Raw genomic sequence first — 23,656 nt, 5'->3', positions numbered from 1 at the left:
TAATGCAGAACAGCCACTCTCCTGCAAGGAAATCATCCACGATTGAAGCCAGGTTTTATTGACCGTTTTTGTTGAAAGAATTTCTGAAATTTTTGCTTCGTATGATGGCGCAGGAGCGTAAAATGGCGGTGCGGTAAATCTCCAACAGACCAGGACTTTTTTTAAATGATTGGTTCAAATGAAACGTGACTTGTAGTGTGTGACTCATTTGCGTTACTTGTGCGTGGCCATCAAAGTCTCACGAGGGACTTTTTAAGGGGTCGTGACCTGTGCTTTTACGTGACATATGAATTACATTGCCAATCTGTTATATTTGACCGTTCAATATGATTCAGACTTGCCTGTGATTGGCTGTAGCCTGTCACGTGGTTATTCGCGTTACACTAGGAGTGACCAGTCACCAGGTGGCCAAAGTCATCCACGGCGTTTGATTGTAAGCAAATCCCTAAATAAAAATACTGACAACAATTGTCCCGTAGCCTGGATGTACAGATGGTGTTCCTTGTTTAGTCATTAAGCTTTGGGAGTGGCATTACAGGGAATACTCATTCTAATCTACTGAGGAATCCAGCACTAAGGATTATTTCAGAGTTTCTCTTCGTGTGAGCACTTTAAAAGATGTCGAGCAGTGGTTTCGGTGCGACAGGTTTGTTGTGCTTGCTTGTTGTTTTTCTGGCAAGCACATGCGTAAGGTCCCGTTCACACCACAAGATGTCTTCCACGGAGCACGAAAAAGATAAGCTATCGACGGCTCCCCTACGCAATCTGACCGTCTGCCAAGAGCCTGAATGCCAACAAATCGCCACATTAATCAGGGATGCCATAGACACAGACACACCCCCGTGCAAAGACTTCTTTAAATTCTCATGCGGAAACTGGGTCCGAAAACATCCAATACCGCGAAGTTACAACGACTTCTCAACTTTTACTAAAGTCTCCAAGGATATTGAAGACCAGTTGAGGGAGCTGTTGGAAACACCTAGTTACATAGAGACACTCCCTGAGAACCAAGCTCTGCGAAAAGCGAAGGATTTCTACAGATCATGTATGGATACTAAGACAATAGAACGACTTGGCACCAGACCCCTGATGAAGCTTATTCGCCAGTTGGGGTCGTGGAGCCTGTGTAATGATAAGAGTTGGAATAAGGAAAAATGGGACGCGTATGACGTGCTAAGAAAACTTCAGAGCACGTATTACCCGGCAAGTCCGTTCTTCTCAGTGGAAGTCACAAACGATCATCTTAACTCCACTAGACACTTAATCAAGGTAATGGGTATGCAAAGGGGAAAGTGGGGTACCGCGAGGAATGAGCAGGGGTGGTGGGAAAGAGGTCACTAACGATCATCTCAACTTCACTAGACATCACATGGTGAAGGGTGTGCAGGGGAGAGAGTACGAAAAGTAAGAAAAGGGAAGTGTGTAAGACGTGAAGGTGAAACAGCACAGATCATTGAAAGCTCAAAAAATATATAACCCAGGATTGGCTGAGGATGGGGGGGGGGGGGGGGGGGGGCGCAGCCATAGGTATCATATGGAAAACGATAGTATTTGACGAAATTTCATTAAGAAATGCCCCCAGTTTTCGGTGGCCAAGGGGGAGGGGAGGAGGTGTGTGCGCGCACCCCTTTGTACGCGCCTGTATTGGCCGATTTAGACAGCACGATTACGGTGAAACGTATGCGATCTGACCACGACAAGTCTTAGACACACTTCGACTTTCGTAGTCGAGCATCGTAGCGGAGTCTTAGTCTGATTTTCACTCTACGACTCGAGTTGCATAATCTGCGAGACCCCCCACAGCAGATCTTGGCGAACACTCTTATTTCGCAAACAATACAGCCAACTGCAAATTACGATAACATCGCGAATTTTTAGTTATCAGGTAAAGCGTGTCGTGGTGCTATGTTTGGTAACAATTCTTTGTATCGTAGGTGGACCAATCAGGACTGAGTCTACAGAGGGAGATTTACTTCAAACACCCAGAGGTGCGAGAATTGCCTATGACCTTTTTGTCACTAACATATTTCACCCTATCGTGTGCTGACCTGTATATCTTGACCACTTGTAGAGGGTCGACAAAAGCCCGTGACCTTTTTATCACTAACATATTTTCACCCTTACGTATGCTGACCTGTGTATCTTGACCACTTGTAGAGGGTCGACAAAAGCCCATGACCTTTTTATCACTAACATATTTCACCCTTACGTATGCTGACCTGTGTATCTTGACCACTTGCAGAGGTGCGACAATAGCCCATGACCTTTTTATCACTAACATATTTCACCCTTTCGTGTGCTGACCTGTATATCTTGACCACTTGCAGAGGGTCGACAAAAGCCCATGACCTTTTTATCACTAACATATTTCACCCTTACGTATGCTGACCTGTGTATCTTGACCACTTGTAGATGGTCGACACATATGTGGAGTACATGGCGAAGGTTGCCACGCTTCTGGGCATCAAGGGTAACGCAACGAAAGAGATGAGAAAAATTGTTGACTTCGAAACTAAACTTGCAAATGTAAGCATAAAAGAATCCTTTGTCAGCCACAATTTTGTAAATTGTGTAATAATTTGTTATTTGTAATTTCAACCATTACTGGAGGGGAATATGACTTACCAAGAAAAGGGGGTGGGGATTGGGGCCTTACCCTCAGTCAGAGTTAGGGTAGAAGTCTAACTTAGGCCAACCAAGTAACAAATACCATTCAAAGTCCCCAATGCGAATACACACAGAGAAGGTGATGTTCGCGTCAGGCCTTTTTGAACACAGCTTGGCGCAACATAAGGTCCCTGATTCACCTATGGGTAAACCCTGCTTTGATTTGCTTATAACACTTCAGCAAGCTTCTGATATCTTTGTAATGACCGCGCAATATGCGATCAATTTTATCGTGGTTTCAGATCACCACTTCCGCGGAGGATAAAGCAGACGGAATCTACCGACGAATAAAGCTCCATCATCTTATCAAGCTCGTCCCCGGGGTGGGTAAAAACCGTATAGCGTAGGTCGGGAACAGGGTTTTTCAGCCACCACTCTCCCCCTCTCTACCTACCCACATATCTCGTGGTACACTTATTTCCTACCTTGCGTTGCAAATATACACTCTGAAAATGAGGGGGGGGGGGGGAGGATTGAATAGTGTACCTTTCGAAGAAGCACTAACATCCGTATTTACCCAATCAAGACTCGTATCCAGGAGGAGGAGGTGTAGGGGGGAGGGAAAAAGGAAAGTGTTTGAAGTTGTTTCAATACGAAATGACCTAATTAGGTACCAGGTTGCAATCAGAACACCGGCTATCAGGATGGAGCCGCATGATATAATCACGACATCCCTAGATCCTAACAATTTTTATTTGACAATTTTTATATGCTAGATGGAGCAATTTCGGCGCTCAAAAGCTATAAGGTTTGCTTTTCTCGGCAATCTAAAATTGTCACTCATAAAAAATTTCTAGTGTAGATGCCAACAAATATAGTTGTCAACTAAATATTGGCTTTAGACTAACGTAGTACGTCTCTCTCTTATGCGTGCCCCAGTTTCCTTGGCTGAAGCACATGCAAGCGATCTTTCGCGGCGCCCACGTGACCGACGCTGACGTTGTCCTGGCAACGCCATCCACATACTTGAGCAAGATGAACGATATCATAAAGGAGACGCCTAAAGAGTGAGTCTTAGTGTTCAAATGAAATGAATGAAATAGATTTGTCGAAGGTAACCATCTTGCAACGTGGACGAACGCATAGAAAGGCGCCTCTGGCAGACGTCATACAACTCATGTCAGACCACGGAAATTGTTGTTTTTCTAAAGTGAGGAAAACCGGAGAACCCGGGAAAAACCTTTTCTTAGTCTTGTCGTGGTTGCCTAAGTTCCCTATTAGGCCCGCGGGCACCCCGTGATATAGCCTGGCTCGTTGCAATAAAGCTTACCGCTTGTCCACAGGTTGTTGTCAAACTACGTTGTATGGCAGATGATACGCGATAAGATCAGTCTCCTGTCCAAGCCGTTCCGCAAGGCGCGCGCCGTGTTCAACCACAAGATCTCAGGCGTGAAGGAACAGGAGCCGCGGTGGCGTACATGCACAAGTATAACCAACGATAACCTGGGGGTACCCCTCGGGACGCTCTACGTCCGTAAATACTTCAATGAAAGCACAGTTGGAAAGGTAGGAGGGAAGGGATTTGGTAAGAAAGACAAGACAAGGGGGTTCATGGGGATTCTTGCGTCATAAGTGTATGACCAAACATAGTCTTGAGCCTCCTATGGACCGCCATCAGCAATCCCTGGCGAAGTCTCGCTGCCCAGTATGTACTTTGTCTTGTGGTCATTCGAGCGACACTGCGCAAAAAATGATGGCCGATGCTGGAGCTTTTTGCAAATTGCTTAACCACAGTTGGATAGAGTTGGTAGGAGAAGAGGGGGGGAGAGATATAACCAGCTGGGAAGGAGAGAGTCGAGGCAAAAAGTGTAGATATCAAGTAGCTGATTTGCGGGATACCGTTGGACTTACCCATAGGGCGCATGAACGCACTTTTCCAACATTCTGAAGCACTGTTAGTGAGACATAAGAAAAAAACATCGCATTGTCCTGCCAAAGAAGCGACGTATCCCACCTTCCTTCAAACCGTTCCACAGATCCAGCTGATGATTCAAGAAATCAAAGACACTTTCAAAGAACGAGTTAAAGAGCATGAGTGGATAGACGACAAAACAACGCAGTACGTCTTTCAAAAGGTCGGGCTATCTTACAAAACGCACGAGCTTGTCTCAGCTTAGCTAAGGGGATATTGGGTGGAAGTCTAACTTATGCTTGAACTTAGACTTACAATAGTTTCAGTTACGAAGTGGGCTGGTTGTTCAGTACTCCATATCTTTTATCAAACAGGCAGATGCTCTGAGAAGCAAGATCGGTTACGCTAACTACGTACTTCGACCTATAATACTCAAAAAGCGCTTTAAATCGGTGAGTAATGAATGGTAGATAATGCTGGACAAATAATTATGTAAATAACTTTACAAAGACATTACGCTTTGCAGTTAAAAATCGGGAAGAAGACCTTCTTCAGTAACAATGTGAATGTTGACAAATGGGTGCGACATCGCCTGGTGGGCAAACTGCGAAAAGCGGTTGACAAAGAAAAGTAAGTCAACGATGCCGCAATACATTGACCGGGGAATATCTGTAAACATGCAAAGTAATAATGCGAGATAAAAGTAGGGTGTGTTCATCGCTCAAAATTGAACGCATACGGTGTACTTAGATCATTAATACGAAATCATTGTAAGGTGGCAAACTTGATCATTATTTTGCCTCTCATCTCATACATGTGAAAAGACTATTGTGTCTTCCTTTGAAACCAAAGAGGGTATAAATAGTTCAAAACAATAGGTACTCAATGTCGCTGTACTATCTCAGGAGTGTACCTTGTGGTTGCACTCACCCCCCCCCCCCCACCTTTGGCCGCCAAAAGTGAATCATTTTTCCTGTTGAAGTATCGTCAAATAATATCTTGCTGCTCCCGTCTTCCCTTCCTCTCCACCCCCTTAGCAAATCCTGGGACCTAACTTTCTACAATCTCAGGTGGCCCATGTTCCCGCAAACAATCAACGCGATGTATCAGTTCTATGAGAACGAGATTGGTGAGTAAGATGCGTAGATCGTGGGCATGCGGTCCCACTGTCCAGCTACAAGAACTTCCTGTCACTTTACGTCGTATCTGAGAAGGGAGGGGGAGGGCGTGGCTGTCTTAGACGTGTTTTTCTAGCTTTAGCTCTAGCCTTGTATTACTTATTTTCCGGTTTGGGGTGGGGTGGGGGGGGAGGGGGGCTTGGTCTGGATGTATCAGGGCGTGGTTGTCTTAATGGCACTCGCTTTTTTTCTAGCTCTAGCTTTCTTGTCTTTAATCTGTTTGTGCGAACTTTTGAACGGTACGAGAAAGATCATCTACAACAAATTTAGGTAGATTGTTATTCAGTAAAAACTATATTGAATGGAAAATGATTAATCATGTAGCAATTGATTTTGGCTGTAATGTGACGTAAAAGATGGTTTACGGTATGGTGTTATTATCTTTCCTTCTAACTATTTTGAACACAGTGAACATGAATTACATTTTACCCTTCGCAGTAATACCCGCTGGCATTCTGCAGGCGCCTTTCTACTACACTGGTGCAGTGCCAAAGTGAGTAGTAACATTACTTTATGCAGCGGGACCGTAGCCAGGGGGTGGGGTGGGTGTGTGTGTGTGTAGGGGGGGGGGGGTGTGTGTGTGTGGGGGGGGGGGGGGTGGTAGGAAGAACCTCCCCGCTGGACTGGAAGGTCCGCTCTATTGAAAAAAAAATGAGTACCAATACGAGCTAGGGCGAACTTTCTATGAGGAAATGGTCCGCTAAATGGGCAAACGAACTCCCCTGCTCGAAATCTTGGCTAAGGGCCTGTGCAGGACTTACGTATTTTGATTGACAGTTGTTATTGTGAGCAGAGGGCTTACGCCTTGTGCTCTGAAATGTAAAGAGGCTAGCGAGTTTTCAGTTATGGAATGTAGATATTGATATAGTTTGTCGTTTGTGATATAGTTTGTCTTCTCATTGGCTTGTGCTCAGGTCTAACACCTTACATACATGAAAATCAGCAAGCTGCAGAGTCTTACAATTGACTTCTTATTTTGTAATATTTTTGTACCAGGTCTCTCAGTTATGGCGCGGTCGGCTCAATCATTGGACACGAAATGACGCACGGCTTCGATAACACAGGTAGCCCAATGAGTACATATGGTGGCAATGCGAAAATGCCCAGCCCAGTCTATATTGATAGCATGCTGAAGGATAGAGTGGTGATGGTGGTGGTATATATTGGATATTGTGAGATGATGACCATGGGTAATGATGGTGGTTATGGATTATACTTATGATGATGACGGTGGTAATAACCGTGGAATATGCTGAAGCAGATGAGCTTCATACAGGTGATGGCGGTGATGATGATGAAGTTGATCGTGGAATAGGCTGATGCAGATAACGCTGTTAGTTGGCAATGATTATGAGAGATTTCATCGGTGATGATTGTAGTGATGACGATTGCAGATGCTGGTTGTGATAACGATGATGGTGATGCTCATCCTGGTGATGATTATAGTGGTGATCATGGAAGATACTTATGTTGATAATGATAGTGAGGATGATTGAGGTGGTGATTATAGTAGTGGTGATCATGGAAGTTACTTATGTTGATGATGATTATGGTGATGATGACTGAGGCGATGGTGATGGAAGTTATTGATGGTGTGAAGATCCCTGCTACAAATGATGCTGCTTTCGCTTGTAATGTTTACAATGATGATCACTTTAGGGCGAAAGTTTGACAAGAATGGCGACATTGTTCAGGAATGGTGGTCGAAGAGTTCACTGACAAATTTCAAGAATCGTGCCCAGTGCATCGCTGATCAGTACTCCAAGTTCAAGATACAGAACAAATACCCGGTAAATGTGACATCTTTCCCAAATACCCGGTAAATGTGACATCCTTCACAATACCCGGTAAATGTGACATATTTCCCAAATTCCCGGTAAAGGTGACATCTTTTCCAAATACCCGGTAAATGTGACATCTTTCCCAAATACCCGGTAAATGGGACATCTTTCCCAAATACCCGGAAAATGTGACATCCTTCACAATACCCGGCAAATGGGACATCTTTTCCAAATTCCCGGTAAAAGGAGCCATCTTTCACAATACCCGGTAAATGTGACATGTTTCCCAAATACCCGGTAAATGTGACATTTTTCACAAATACCCGGTAAATGAGACATCCTTCACAATGCCCGGTAAATGTGACATCTCTCCCAAATACCCGGTAAATGTGACATCTTTCACAATACCCAGTAAATGTGACATACATCCCAAATACCCGGTGAATGTGACCCCTACTTGATGAAAAACACGCATGGATTGCGTCCAATAAGCTTTTTGTTTCCCCGAACTCATTCAAAGATCTTAAACTGCATCTTTCAGCTGAGTGGTGTCGTCACACTGGATGAGAACATTGCAGACAACGGAGGGACCAAACTGTCCTATAACGTGAGTAAAATACAAAACTAATTAAACAAACAAAATCGTCGGTGAACTAGAGGCCCGATTTCGCAATCGTTCGGTTGTGTAAAAGCGCAACATAAGAGGGTCTAAAACGTGGTGCACACTGGCGACATAACAGCATATCAACATAACAGCATATCAACATAACAGCATAACACGACATAATAGCATATCAACATAACAGCATATCAACATAACAGCATAACGACATAACAGCATATCGACATAAAAGCATAACGACATAACAGCATATCAACATAACAGTATAACGGCATAACAGTATAACACGGCATAACAACATATCAGCATAACGACATAACAGCATAACAACATAACAGCATAACAACATAACAGCATATCAACATAACAGCACAACGACATAACAGCATACCGACATAACAGCACAACGACATAACAGCATAACGACATAACAGCATAACGACATAACAGCATACCGACATAACAACATAACATAACAACATATGTCGTAATGTCTGTCTTATGTCGATGTTATGTTGTTATGTAGCGACTGTACACACTTGAACACAAAATAGCGCCACTATGTCGTTATGCCGATACCCGTGTGTACCACGTTAAGGTAGTTAGGAAAGTTACGTCAATTATTCGCTGCCAGTGATCAGGCCCGTACCCATGGGGGGTGCAGGGGGTGCAGGGGTGTTTTGTTCTTTCGAGGGTGTTCAGATTTCTATCAAAGAACTCCCCTCCCCCCAGGAAAAATTAGGTCCACTTTTTCGGATTTCGCACCTCCCCCTCCCAGAAAAATCCTTGGTACGGGCCTGGTGATGACTGGGCCGCCAAACTCTTACAGCCGTGACTTTCTAGAGAAAACCCTGTTTTCAAAATGTCTATGTTCTTTCCGTGTACCATTGTTTATTCAACAATAAACGCCATTACAGAATCTCTGTATGTCGCCATTTTGTCATCATGGCTAAATAGCAAGGGTTAAAGAGCACCTATTTTCGTAGGTTAATTATATCTACTGCGATATTTTCGAAATGGTAAATGACATATTCAACATTGTTTTATCTTTGAATGTTGAATAAAAACAGTATAGGTGTGACTGACTGGGGCTGCTTAAGGTAGAGACGATAGAGAAGAGGCTATCCTTAAGAATCCCATGTGATGGTTCTCATGGTCATCTAATCACTGCGTTTATACTTCAAAGCACAGCACAAGGGAAGCATAAGCCTATGAAAGATTGTCTTCTCTTCCACAGGCATACCATCGCTGGTTGAAAGACAATGGAAACCAGGAGCAAGTCCTTCCTGGCCTCAAGTACACCAATGAGCAGCTTTTCTTTATAGGATACGCGCAGGTCAGTGTGGTGTCCCACGGACGGTATACTAGGACTACAGTTAATGACTTTTATTGTAGTGGTGTTTCACACAGGATATACTAGGACCATATGATCATCGTGACGTTCTCTAAGGTGCAAATTAGGACCATGTTTCGTATTCACTCGAATCGAATCGAACGGAAACCAGTTTACTTCCGGAGGAATCTATTAGAATCCACGATATTAAATTTGCCATCCGCTCTTAAATACCAGTCACAGCCTCGAAGAACTTTCCAATAGACACACTGCTTTTACAATTTTAAAATATTTTTCGCGTTTTCATCGAGATTTTTACGTAATCGACAGGAAGTAAACTGGTGAGAATGCGGTTTAAGAGTTATATGTGGTTATAAATTTCTTGGGTCATTGTGTAGCGCTTAACTTCGACAGTCCATGTATTATAACTATTTATGTATAATCAAAGCATGAATGTTTATCTTTTAGGAATACTGTAGCCATGCCCGGCCTAAGACAGAGTACATAGCAAGTCTTAGTGATATACATTCGCCTCCTAAATTCAGGTAAAGTTCTGCAAATAATGACTCTCTTTCCCAGACAATGCTACTAGGAGAAATATCTGGTCACCAGCCATACTTCAATACTTTCAGTGTTAATTGCAGGCAAACCTTCAACACTGTTTAAACCCACTGTTATCCAAGTGAAACAACAAGTGCGAGAATACATTCATTGCCATCTTCTCATTTGCGATATTTTCAATTGAATTTTGATTAATGAAGTGTCAAACTTTGTTTCAGATGTTTATTTAGACATTTTATACGTGAACTTGTCTTCAAATTGAAACGAAAACAATGTTGTGTACTAATGTTGTATACCCATCGCGCTAGAGCCGCGCCCACGAGTGATGCTACCATATTTAAATTCCTCTTTCGCTTGTTTCACAGGGTCATTGGAACATTATCTAACATGGAGGAGTTCTCAGACGCGTTTAAGTGTCCTCCTGGTAGTCCGATGAACCCAAAAAAGAAGTGCGAGGTCTGGTGACCTTAGAAGCCCAATTTAACTCAAATGTGTGATTCTAGAAGGATCCATACCTCCCCCGGGGCACACCCACGCCGGATAGAATTGGAAATTGCAAGGGTGGGGTATTTTTTTTTTTCAGTGCTGATTTTCAGGGGTAAAAAAAACGTTTTCATACAAACACTTTTAGCCACTATGGACAAAAGAGAATAATAGGGGAAACAATGAATTTTTGCAGTGCACAAGTCGCGACCGATTTTATGGATGCCATTCTTTAGTTGAAGGCACAAATTTCTAAGATGTGTTTTTCTTAACAATGCTGGTCATTGTCAAATAGGGCAGGTGATATAAATGATGCACCAGAGATGTATCGAATAGAATTGAAATTATAATAAAGAGGAACTTTCATACAACGATATGGCAAGAGAGAGATATAAAATTACATAAAGAAACTCTTGACATATTGGTGAGCAGACAACTTTCCAGGACCAGAAATGGTTTACACTTTTACATCAAAGAAATATGAATATTTGATGGTGCGAGTGGAAATCGACGTTTTAAGAAAAGTTAACATCACTGCCATTTTACAAGCAAAGCAATGAATTTACAGCCCGACATTCTTTAAACTGAAACCCACTATCGAAATCGTTCGTACCCTTCACGATGTGGAGTTCGATCGGGGAATTCCCACGAGCCACACCCACTTCAAACCTTACGATTGTTGCAATGGTTTGGATAGTGTAGTAGTCTACTGACTATCAATCCCGGCGCACGCCCAATCTCCACCCGCACCATCGTTTTGTTTGTTTTTATTTTAATTCTTTCCTTGTTCTGTTTGTGTTTATTATTGGCTCTTATGCATTTATCGACGGATTTTAAATTCGCTGTAAAACAAAGATTTTCTTCGGGCCCTTCCGGACATATCAAGGATACATTGCGGCACGATGACGTCACTCAAGATATACCCATCACACGCTGGAGAGGGCGAGGAAACTCCCAGCATACACAGCGACGAGTAACGTTAACCTTGAGATACCCAGCATACACTGCGGCACAGCGTGACGTCACTCTAAAGACTCCTCATCACTCATTTCCCAAACCTGAGGAAAGCGAATTTTATTATTGGTATGAAAAAAAAGACGATTTGACAAAAATAACATCAATGAATTAATTCAACTTGATAATAGAATCAAAATGTATTAGATGATTATACTTCGACGTCTGTCGTCATGGCATGTCACACAATCTAACCTGCGTGTCGTCATGACTTGTCACACAATCATACCTGTCTGCCGTCATGACATCTTACAAAACGTTAAACCCGTCCCATGACCCTCACGGTTATCGAGAGAAGAAAGCCCACAAAAGGGACTGAAAGACCAGAGACTTAGGTCAATGTGTAATGTTACCTCTGCCACTAGCGTGACACGTAACACAATCTTACCTCTGCCTTTAGCGTGACACGTAACACAATGTTACCTCTGCCACTAGCGCGACACGTAACACAATGTTACTTCTGCCACTAGTTTGACACGTAACCCAATGTTACCTCTGCCACTAGTTTGACACGTAACACAATATTACCTCTGCCTTTAGCGTGACACGTAACACAATGTTACCTCTGCCACTAGCGTGACACGTAACCCAATCTTACCTCTGCCACTAGCGTGACAAGTAACACAATCGTACCTCTGCCACTAGCGTGACACGTAACACAATCTTACATCCGTCTTTAGCGTGACACGTAACACAATGTTACCTCTGCCACTAGCGCGACACGTAACACAATGTTACCTCTGCCACTAGTTTGACACGTAACCCAATGTTACCTCTGCCACTAGCGTGACACGTAACACAATCTAACCTCTGCCTTTAGCGTGACACGTAACCCAATATTACCTCTGCCACTAGTTTGACACGTAACACAATGTTACCTCTGCCACTAGCGTGACACGTAACACAATCTTACCTCTGCCTTTAGCGTGACACGTAACCCAATATTACCTCTGCCACTAGTTTGACACGTAACACAATTTTACCTCTGCCACTAGTTTGACACGTAACACAATGTTACCTCTGCCACTAGTTTGACACGTAACACAATATTACCTCTGCCTTTAGCGTGACACGTAACACAATGTTACCTCTGCCACTAGCGTGACACGTAAAATCTTACCTCTGCCACTAGCGTGACAAGTAACACAATCTTACCTCTGCCACTAGCGTGACACGTAACACAATCTTACATCTGCCTTTAGCGTGACACGTAACACAATGTAACCTCTGCCACTAGCGCGACACGTAACACAATGTTACCTCTGCCACTAGTTTGACACGTAACCCAATGTTACCTCTGCCACTAGCGTGACACGTAACACAATATTACCTCTGCCTTAAGCGTGACACGTAACACAATGTTACCTCTGCCACTAGCGTGACACGTAAGCCAATCTTACCTCTACCACTAGCGTGACAAGTAACACAATCGTACCTCTGCCACTAGCGTGACACGTGACACAATCTTACCTCTGCTACTAGCGTGACACGTAACACAATTTTACCCCTGCCACGAGCGCGACACGTAACAAAATCGTACCTCTGCCACTAGTTTGAAACGTAACACAATATTACCTCTGCCTTAAGCGTGACACGTAACACAATCTTACCTCTGCCACTAGCGTGACACGTAACACAATCTTACCTCTGCCACTAGCGTGACACGTAACACAATATTACCTCTGCCACTAGCGTGTCTGCCATAAGAGCTGTAATGCCCGTCACGTCCTCTAGGTACCGTGGCACATTACAGGCCTTCTGAAGGAATGAAAATCCTCCATGTATATAGGCCTCGACCACCTGAAGAAACATTTAAAAAAAATCACAATAAAAATCAGCATCATTATCATCATGTCTAACTTTCTGGAGTAGGGACGTAGCAAGGGGGTAACGTCACCCCCCCCCCGCCCAAAAACAAATATATATATATATATATATATATATATATATATATATAAGGAAATGACCAGTAGGGGCGTGGTTGTGCTCCCCCACCCCCAATGTTTTTTGTATTGTCAGGGACCGATAAGTAGGGGCAATCAAGTGTCACGGCGTTTCCCAGAATCAGGCAATTTTTGACGTTAGGGTTGGATTGATATTAAAGAAGAGAGCAACAAAAGTCAAAGTACCGAAGAGAGAACATAGCTTTTTGTCTGAGACTGCGCGTGCAGTTGAGCTCAGCCAAAACTTCAACACAACGTCGAATCTTGATTGGCTCATCCGCGCGTCTAAAAATAGCCTGATCCTAGGAAACGACGTGACACTTATATAGTACCAGAATATGGGAAAGTTGATTGCCCCTACTTATGAGCCCCTGGTATCGTATCGTGCCCCCCTCCCCCGATAATTCGAACCTGCAACATCTATGTGAGGTGTCTTTATGCTTGGGGGTAACATTGTCTTTTTCACGTACCGGTCTAAGGACAAATACAAATGGCACTGGACTCTATAGACCCCTTGGATCCGCCACAGATCAAATTGACATGACGGAAAAACATGGAAAACGCGCAATTCCAGATAGAGAGAGTAGACACAATTTCTTACAATGGCTATAGGTTCCTTGTATTACGGACTGATTTTCAAAACACAAATAACGTGAGGCCGAAGTGCACATAACCAGATTTTAGCTTTTTAAGATAATTTTTCCTTGATTATCATTGCCCTGTGTATCAGTTCAGGGACGAAAAGCTCAAATTTCAATGACACTTTAAAAAAAGTCGCATCAATTTAAAAAAAAGTTGCACTTGATATTTTGTTTGCAAAAAGTTACTAAGTATTCAAAGAAATTCTCCGCCTTATTCGATGTGAAATGGGCTTATTTGAAGCGTCACGTCATGTTTTTCCGTCACGTCAATCAAATCATGATTGGCAGCACTGACCTTGGATGAGCATGCAGTGCATTTGTCGAAGGCGAGACACGCAGGTAGCACGGTCTGGTACCGAGATAGAAATCCACGAATCTGACAAATAACAATCGATACACCTTTCTAAGCTTATAATATGAGTAATAGCAATATACACCTATTTTATTATATACATACTGAGAAATACTCACTTAAAACATGTTCAGTACATTTTCGTTTGTTCACTAGTCTCAGCAAATCAGATGCGCGAACGATGTATTTTCACCGTGAAGAAAAGCCGTTCGCGGTTCTGATTGGACGAACGATATTTTTTCACTGCACTTGAATGGCTTCAATACCAACATGGGGAGACGGGTAGCTTTGCATGTCACTTTTGTAATTGAGCTCCATTGAGCGAGAGAAGGATTTTTTACTGTGAAAATTGAATACAAAGCGTTCAAAATGGAAGACAATAGATTTGCTACTCTCAATGACACTGTAGAGGATTATGTAGAAAGTCTTGAAAACAAGAATACAAAGGGAAAAACCGAGCGAGATGTAAGGCTGTTTAAAACGCTATCTAACCTCGTGTGTGAAATTAGCGAGACAGATTCATTTCAATGTAAGTTTCTGTCTGTCTTCAACTAAACCGTCGAACAGCACAAACTTCGGAGCTTCTGCAGCCAAGTCAAATAAAATGTTATGTAAATAAGCTTATTATAAATTTCTCAGTATGTATATAATAAACAAAATACAGCAGGGAAAGTGCTTTGTCGCTCGCTCACTCGTTGGTTTTTTGATACTGCACTACCCGTGAATAAAAAAAACTTACGGCTGGGCGTATTCTGAGGAGTGTATTTTCAGAATTTTGGGGTTTAAAAAGTTTGCCTGAGAATTTTCTGAGGAAAGAAAGACCGTCGTGGGTAATTTTGAGTTCAGCATTTTACTCTGCGTTAGAAGAAAATACTTTAAAAGCGCTAACTCCGACAAGATCAGAAGGTTGGGATGGTGGGTATAGTCCGTACTTGATGGGGCACGAGTCCAAGATGTGACGTCATTTCCGCTGTCAAGTGGCTGTCCTTAGCGCTTGTGTCTGCTGGGGCAGCTCCACTACGAATGACACATAACAGTGATATGAGCAGAAAATAAAGCGGCCCAGTGGAGAATGGAGACGAAGGCGCAGCGCAAACAACGCGCGATGAGAGGGAGAGAAAGGGGGGGGGGGGGGGGGGGGAGAGAGAGGGGGGAAAGGAGGGAAGGGGAGAGAGAGGGGGTCAAAATAATTGAAGACAAAAAGAAATAAAAAATCAACATTCTCAAAGGGGTTTCTCGAAATAATAGCTGAATTTCAATAATATTTTAACCAATTTCTTTATTTATTTTCATATGCAAAACATATATAGTATTCTAGTCGTCTGCAAAATCAAATATCACACGATGTTAATTCGAGCTTTGCGAACAGCAAAATATACTAACAGAAAGTTACCATTAATATTTGTGCTACATGATGAAATGCATTCTTACCGGTCGGGATGTTGCAGAATCGAGACAAGTAGCTCTACGGCGAGCGCGCTGGCGATGAAAGACATTCCAGGGCGACTTACAGTACACTGTTGGTCGAGTGTGCGGTCACGAGTAGACTGGGACGAGATTTAAGAAACCGTTAGCTCCATAACAGACACCAATACAAATCTACGAAACCTCGTAGATATTTAAAATGGACATCTTTTGCGAGTGGAAGTGTTACAGTCACTTGCTTCTCCTTTCCGAAAGGGGTGGTAGGGGGTGGTGGTGGGGGGGGGGGGGGGGGGGGGGGGACAGGAGGAGGAGGAGGGTAGGAAGGGGGGAAGGAGGGGTGAGATGGCCTCGTGCATCAAGCTACATAGAAAATGGGCAGTTTTTCGTATCGAACCTACAAACCTTGTTTTTCAACATTTTCGCAACTTAGTTTACCCAGTGTGATTTCACTTTTACTTACATTTCCCGGGGCGACAACGTCATTACAGAAATAGCATCCCAAAGACGTCCCAGGCAACGCGGTCAAGTCTGGTTTCGAGGGACTACAACTAGGGAAGGATAACACACGCAAGCCATGCCGCATGACAAGGTATGTGTCGAAACCGAGCGCGGCGGTCATTACAAGCTACCACCGAATAGAAACAGGAATATTAGGACAATCCAATAGCGGAGGAGGGAGGACCTTAGCTGCTGCATTCACCGTCGTCATCAGAAGAGGCAACACCACAAAAACATTCATTATCACTACCAGCAACATAACCATAATCACCACCATTACCAACCAACACCCCTAACACCAACACCATCATCGCTACACCACCAACAACCATTATCATCATCAAACAACAACAACATCGCTACATCACCATCAAAATTTTCACTACCACCACAATCATCATCACTACCACCAACATAATCATTACCATCACCACCATCATATCACTACCACCATTACCAATCATCAAAACCAGCACCAACACCACATCGCTACACTTCCATCAACATTCACCAATACCACCACCACCACCAACACCAACCATCATCAACACCACAATCGCCAAACCACTATCAACATTATAATTATCACCACCACCAACCATCATCACCACCAACACCACCATCAACATTTACCAACACCACCACCATCATTATTACCACCAACACCACCATCTCTGCACCACCATTCACATTATCATTACCACCACAACCATCAGCATCATCTCACTGAGACAACATTTGTATCCTACCTCCTCACTCACATCAAAATAGCAAAAAATAATCCCATTTTTTACAGCACAGCTATAAGTAAAATAAAACAGAATGCCCCACATAGAAAACAAATGTGTGTTATAAGCTTTCCCTTGTGATAGTTAAAGAGAACCTTGTGCCTAGCGGCGGCCATGACAGTAGGCAGCCATCTGCTTTCCCGCGTGTCCATCAGTAGGAAGATGACGTCATGTGATTCAATGAGCTGCTCCAGACGTGTGACGTCACGCTGTACGCTCGCAATGGCCTCTGGGAAATAGGATAGCGACATTTGCATAAGAACATATATCACGCGATGTCAAGAGCATAAATTCTTAACTTCGACCACACTCCCTATTGGTACTTCCAGCAAGAAAGTTCTTTTTACAGTTGTTGATGTTGTTCTTGTTGCTTTTGCTGTTGTTGTTAATGGTGTCAGTGTCGATGTTGTTCATGTCGTTGTTGTTTTTGATACTTTTATTGTTTTTATTGTGGTGGTGTTTTTTTTTGTCACGTTGTTGTTGAAGGTCTTGTTTCTTCTGCTGTTGTTGATATTGTTTTTATTGTGGTGTTTCTGTTGCTGTTGTTTGTCAAGTTTTGTTATTTTTACCACCTGCAGAATTTCACGTTGTTATTGCTGCTGCTGTTGTTGTTGTTATTGCTGCTGCTGTTGTTGTTGTTATTGCTGTTGTCGTTGTTGTTGTTGATCACCTGTTGACTGCTACAGTATTTACTTACCTGGTGACTGCCCCATTGTATGTCCTGGCATAGGTATCGTCAGCATCTCACCTGAAGAATTCTAAAAGGAAGGATAACCTCTTTGTAAACTTTGTAACGAAAAAGACATGAACTTCTATACTGATTTTCGCGTATTGTACCGTTTAGCCACATTCTATGGGAGACCTCAAACTCGCCCAAGAAGATCTAATACAGTTCTACCCATCACACATGGGTTGCGAATACTAAATGAAATGCCCCATTAAACCTGATTCATCTTAAGCCACGTGCAAACAGATGGCAAACATGAGAGAAATATAACTTACCACTCCTGGAAAGATCCGCTTTAGCGCCTCAGCTGCCGCTGCAGCCTTGGGCCTTCCTCCTTCTTTACAGTCATCAAACTCAAACAGAGTCTGTCGCACTGGGTTTGAGTACGAGATTGTGCTGTTGTCAACAAACGTGATGGTGCGCACTCCCCAGCCCTGAAAAGAGAGACAGTTACTACTTACTACAGATTTTAGTCTCCTTTGCAGCTACTTGTGTCGGAGTAACGCAACGCTCGATCCGCCTCGAGACGTACTCATAAACAGCGACATTGAATGTACTTAAAATACATTGACATCGACAAACAGCGCCACCATCCGCCAACAGTGCTGGGCCAAAGTTGGTCTGGTGTGCAAATAGCCCCAACACATAGCCAACATGCTTGAGTAGTTAGTTTACGCAAGACAGCTCTATGATGCATGTTAGCACGAAAGGCATGTGGGATTGCGTTCTTTTTTATGCATTTCAGTCTCAAAACGTTTCTTTACAAAACTTCTTTGATGCTTCTGTGACGTTTCCTTTATCAATAAACTCAGTAACGTTCCTTTCGTTTTTAGACAATAGAATTATTTAGTCTTTTTTCGCAACGCAGATGATGTAGATGAGCCCATTACATTGGCTGTGTTTGTGTGCAAACAGACCCAGCAAAAGTGTGCCGCACTCGGTTGACCACAAGACAAACGCAACACCCGCCAGCAACTCCCAAGACACTCACTGTTGGCTTTTTAAGTCCCCCTCTGTCCGCTTTGGGCCTTGGTCATTCAAATACCTGGGAGGAGGACCATTTACCCAAGCCTCCAGGGGCTATAACTTAGGCCACAAAAAGTTTTCTTTACATAAAATATATGTTCAAACATCCTCTAAGCTAATCCTGACTACATCCCTGCAACAACGATTTAAAGAGTAAAAAAAGGAAAACATATCTGTGCATGAAATACAGTACTTACCATCAGACACCTAGCCACATTACACCCGAGGGTACCAGCCCCAAGTAACAAGCATCGTGTGCTGGACACAACGTCCAGATCAAGCTCGGGTAATAACCGCCATCTCATTAGTTTGAGGTTCAAATCAACTGATGACTCGGCCAACCTAGCAAAGAACATGGCTTAATCACAGATGTCTACATTAGATGGGGCTAAGACATACTATCTTCTTTAACCCTAGCCCGTACATCTAATGAACCCCCTTCTATCATAGCTCCCTCTCCTTACATTTAAAGGACACCCTAACATTTTGTTTTAATGTAAAAGACATAAAGTGGTAGATATTATATAGCTAAAACACTAAAAATATAGATTTTGTAATCAGCCTTTCTTTCCCCACTCTCAAGCAATAAGAATAGAAAAAGAATAGAAAAAGAAAAGAATAGAAAATAGACATTGGAAAATTATTACTGTTTACTTTTCTGGATCCATTGTAGCACTGAGGTCAACTGAACGAGGACCAAGTTTCTGCTTTTTGTTTTTCTCCCAACCAATGTACTTTGGGCACTCTAGAAAAAAACGAAAGATTATAAAAAAGTTGAGAAGTAATCAAAGCATCTAGTAACATCAGCAATTATTTTTGGTCAAAACAGTGTGCTGCTGTTTAGAGAAATAAAAACAAGAATTCCACCATGGAGAAATTCACAGCAATTGTGTGACAATCACCAATCCTAGCAGGCAAATCTGGTGCAGGAAATAACAAACTATATATAGTTAATAAAGTTTATTATTTTTTCCTACACGGACAAACTCAACTACCATTTTCATTTATCACTGGTAATGTCACATCCAGGACAATACTGTGGTCAATCTCCCGTCGTCCGCCACGAAACCTGTCTCTAAAGCAGAGTACCTTCAAATCATCTATTTTGGTGCCCCTGGGATGACATAAAAAATAATATCATAACAGTGCTTCAAAATGAAAAAATAAATTGAAACAATTTTAATTTGAATGCCTGGTCCATCAAAATGAAAAGGTCAGCTAATATGAAAAGGAAAGATCAGATAATAAGGTTTGCCTTTTAGGGATGTAATTCCAAATAAGATAAGTTTGTTAAAAAGTAGGCAAGATGTGTGGACAGTCAAATGCATGGTCTTCAGTTGTTTTTTTTTTAACAGATCACTCTACTTCTTGATCAGTTCAAGCATTCATTCAATGAAGTGATTTTCCGAGAAATTGTCCATTACATGAATTTTTATTATGGACTGTTTTTTTTTATTTTACTTAAATCATTGAACAGAGATCTTAAATTGTGTATCATGTCATGTGATAAAGATTGACGGTTCTAGTTTAATTGGTTACCATCTACAGTTGAAGATAAATAGAACATACCAATGAAATGCCAAGAAAAGTAGAAAATTCCTTAGTGGCCAGCCAGGATTAGAGGGTAGTGTGGTAGGATCCGCAAACCCAACCATCAGCTGGAATAAATCATCATTATTTTCATCACCATCAACAATCATCATCATTACCATTGCACTATCAACATATACATATACTGTTATCATCATCATTACATTGCCATCAACATAGTCATCATCATTACCATAACCACCATCAATAGTGTAACCTACCAGCATCAACATCCTTATCATAATAATCATTACCATCATCACCACCATAATCATCATCATTATCATCATCAATCATTCACAAAAATACTTCAATATGGTGTTAATGCTTTTAGTGCTTCTGGTGTGACAGTAAGCAACACATTGGTACAGCAAAACCGTCATCCCCTTTCCCTCAAATACATTCAACACATTCTCTGCATTTTTCCATACCTTTCTGCTTGCCTGGAGGTTAGAGTCTATATCTCGCAGATGAGCAAGTTCAACCTTTTCACCACTTGTTTTTACCAAGAAAAATCCAACTCCAGCTGTTGAACACAATAAACCAATCTACATATTAAAGGAAGGCAAATCATTCCATCATGATTATGCTCTTGCACAGTCCATGCAAAGTATCAATTTCTATCAGACAGCTGTAACTAAATCTTTGGTTAGACTTTAATCATAGATTAGTTATTTCGAAGTTTCCTCAAAAACAGACTGCTTAATTTTCAAATGTGAACCATTACACAGGAGTGGGTGATGAGCATTTTTTTTTAAATACTAATGCTTCTCTCTCCATGTTCTTTTTTCTGCCAATGTCTATTGATCAAACGAACATACTGTAAAGATGGAGATAAAAGAATATGTAAAAAGGCTAGGGTGATAAAAAGAACTTAAGATCCAATGTATTTTGACAATGACAACATATTTGCATGTTTTTTAAAAGCTTAAAGTAAATATCCCATGGGAGTGTGCACTGTCCGTGCAGAATTCAAAGGGAGGGTCAAGACATCCTCCTTGCGAGATTTTGTTATTTTGATAAGGCCGGCTATTATACCTACCTTTACCATGCTCACTGAAATCCTCATAGGATGATTGCAAATCAGATATCTATAAAAAAATTGTAATCAATAATAATTTCCTTAAAATAGGGAGGAGAATGGATAAAAAAATTAAATATCATAACTTGCCTGTGACTGAGTAAACACTTCAACCAATGGAAGGGGTGGGCTTTTTAGGTGTGATTTGCCATCAACACAGATAGCAGGGAATGCAAACCAGTAGTAAAAGTGATATTTCTTTAGATTCTGTCAAAAAAGATCCAAATATAACGAGATCACAACATTGTAAAGTTCTTAAAAATTGAAGAAATAATTAAAGTGTCCTTGTTTACAGTAACAATGAAGATCGTCTTACAGCAAATGTCAGTAGAATGAACTGGCCCAAGAGGGACGGGTCTTCTAGTGCTTTCTTTGACTTGATATTCTCCCACATCTTGGTATTAAAATGTGATCAGTGAGAAAAAATAAAGATGAACAGACAAACAAACACCAATGGAGACAGCTCATACATTTTATTATATGCAAAATTCCAATTGGTTTATAAGCGGGCTATGCATTTCCAAATGGCCCACTCAGAAACCACTTGATGCATTCAGATGAAAAAATCTTCTCAAAATACTTTATAACAAATACCTTCCAAAAAGACTTTCAATAAGAGCTATTTACTTAGAAAAATTTGTTGTCTTACCTAACCTGGGGCTAAAGATAAGAAAAACTAAAAAGCTCCTACTACTGTACAAAGAAATACTCACCTTCTCTCCAACAGAGTCCATGAGAATCTTTTTATCAAGCGAGCGGAATGCGTCTATTGTGTTGGTGTTTACAAGCTGTCCATGAGTTTTAAATGCTCTTAGTGGTACAGCATTCCTAGAGTGAAAAAAGCAGAAGCAGAGCATAGAAGATGTAATTAAATATACATGACTAATGATCACATCAAAATAATGATCAATCATTATTAATGGTGGAGTGTGTCAGTGGTATACAATTTAGCATGCGTATGAAAAAGCAAACAACATCAGACACATGATATTGAGGTTAATAGAGTTGAAAACACCAACTAAACTTGTCATTGGTATTCCCTAGCAGACTGCACTGCAATATTTCCCTACTCTAAATATCAGGCAATCTTTCTGAAAAACAAAAAATAAGACCAGGACAATGTTTACAGAATGGACTTACTTATCAAAGGCGCAATAGTCAATACTCATGCGGCATGGTAAGCCAGGTAAATCACCTATGAATCCAACCAAACAGCAGTTAACTACATATGCACAGCAGGATAATGTTTGTGTAAATTAATATATCTTAACCATTAGGCAGAAGTCTGGAAAAGCTTCATTGCTTCAAGGTGAATATAAAGGCTACACACAAACATAATGGGCCATTCCTTTTTTTTAACGTCCCCCTGTAATAAGGCCATAAGCTGTCACAGTATAGGTTAAAGCTAAGGCCATAGGTTTAAGCTAAGCTTGTTTTGAATGTAGGTGTTACAATCAGGGAAAACTGTATAAATAGTAATTGAATCTCATTTCGTATTATTGGGCCTATCCACAATAACATTGTCAGAGTGTTTAGAATGATCAATCTCCCCTCTCTCTTAGGGATCAATCATTTGATTTAAAAAAGGCTTTTCAGTTGTCCAGTGTATTTTGTTTACTGTAACTGGCCAGCAGGGTATTCTATTTTCCTGTAGTAGGACTTTTTTTCCTTAAAACCAACAATCCATGAAATATTTTTAGACTTGATGGCCATGTATGTATTTTTTCTCCAAAAGCCTATTCCCTATTGTTTCAGCAGTCAATTACGTTTATGAAATAAATCCTTTTAACGAATACTAGGGGCGTGCAGACCTTTTCTTCACATTCCATTGTATGTGTGTTAAAAATGAAAACGATCCATTCTTGGCCTTTGTTTGTTTCAATAAAATCCAAAGGTACTCACAATTTACGTAATAACCCTGAAGAGGTTTCGGCTCATCATTTAGATAATACTCATCCAGCTTTTTTTCTTTTAGTTTGTGCCAGAAGATTGCATCTACCGCACTAGAGAAAGGAGCAAACTGCAAAATCCCAGAACCACCGGTACTACAATCTTGGTCCGCCATGTTGCGAAAGTGAAACCACAGGGAGTCCG

The 23,656-nt window shown here is 41.7% G+C and overlaps 2 protein-coding genes across 2 annotated transcripts; one reads left to right on the top strand and one right to left on the bottom strand.

Moving 5' to 3' along the window:
* Positions 1-458: 458 nt before the first annotated feature.
* Positions 459-10,848, top strand: LOC5522102 (neprilysin-4). Its single transcript, XM_048733437.1, has 17 exons — positions 459-1,269; positions 1,935-1,988; positions 2,413-2,526; positions 2,910-2,990; positions 3,547-3,674; positions 3,951-4,173; positions 4,644-4,742; positions 4,894-4,971; positions 5,046-5,149; positions 5,590-5,648; positions 6,136-6,190; positions 6,694-6,761; positions 7,357-7,487; positions 8,020-8,085; positions 9,338-9,436; positions 9,902-9,978; positions 10,360-10,848. Exons 1-17 carry the CDS (start codon positions 619-621, stop codon positions 10,457-10,459), a joined length of 2,187 nt encoding a protein of 728 aa, XP_048589394.1. The 5' UTR covers positions 459-618; the 3' UTR covers positions 10,460-10,848.
* On the bottom strand, positions 10,203-23,656 carry LOC5522103 (ubiquitin-like modifier-activating enzyme ATG7). Its single transcript, XM_048733436.1, has 20 exons — positions 23,465-23,656; positions 22,703-22,757; positions 22,276-22,390; positions 21,879-21,956; positions 21,653-21,769; positions 21,524-21,572; positions 20,913-21,007; positions 20,461-20,549; positions 19,887-20,005; positions 19,546-19,636; positions 19,089-19,233; positions 18,141-18,299; positions 17,836-17,896; positions 17,234-17,367; positions 16,313-16,477; positions 15,859-15,974; positions 15,360-15,444; positions 14,371-14,451; positions 13,172-13,291; positions 10,203-11,535 (listed from the first exon to the last, which is right to left on the bottom strand). Exons 1-20 carry the CDS (start codon positions 23,625-23,627, stop codon positions 11,500-11,502), a joined length of 2,073 nt encoding a protein of 690 aa, XP_048589393.1. The 5' UTR covers positions 23,628-23,656; the 3' UTR covers positions 10,203-11,499.

The sequence above is a fragment of the Nematostella vectensis genome, chromosome 10, assembly GCF_932526225.1.
Source record: "Nematostella vectensis chromosome 10, jaNemVect1.1, whole genome shotgun sequence".
NCBI classification, from domain to species: domain Eukaryota; kingdom Metazoa; phylum Cnidaria; class Anthozoa; order Actiniaria; family Edwardsiidae; genus Nematostella; species Nematostella vectensis.
The sequence above is the reverse complement of the archived record's forward strand: the minus strand, read 5'-3'. Positions and strand labels throughout refer to the sequence as shown.

What these genes read in the sequence shown, in the direction of transcription:
- LOC5522102 (XM_048733437.1), top strand. Translation starts at nt 619, where the DNA reads ATGTCGAGCAGTGGTTTCGGTGCGACAGGTTTGTTGTGCTTGCTTGTT. An exon ending in ATAAAGGAGACGCCTAAAGA is followed by an intron (nt 3,675 to 3,950) that starts GTGAGTCTTAGT and finishes GCTTGTCCACAG; the next exon opens with GTTGTTGTCAAACTACGTTG. An exon ending in AAAGCGGTTGACAAAGAAAA is followed by an intron (nt 5,150 to 5,589) that starts GTAAGTCAACGA and finishes CTACAATCTCAG; the next exon opens with GTGGCCCATGTTCCCGCAAA.
- LOC5522103 (XM_048733436.1), bottom strand. Translation starts at nt 23,627, where the DNA reads ATGGCGGACCAAGATTGTAGTACCGGTGGTTCTGGGATTTTGCAGTTT. An exon ending in GACTATTGCGCCTTTGATAA is followed by an intron (nt 22,391 to 22,702) that starts GTAAGTCCATTC and finishes TTTTCACTCTAG; the next exon opens with GAATGCTGTACCACTAAGAG. An exon ending in ATTCTGCAACATCCCGACCG is followed by an intron (nt 15,445 to 15,858) that starts GTAAGAATGCAT and finishes TGTCATTCGTAG; the next exon opens with TGGAGCTGCCCCAGCAGACA.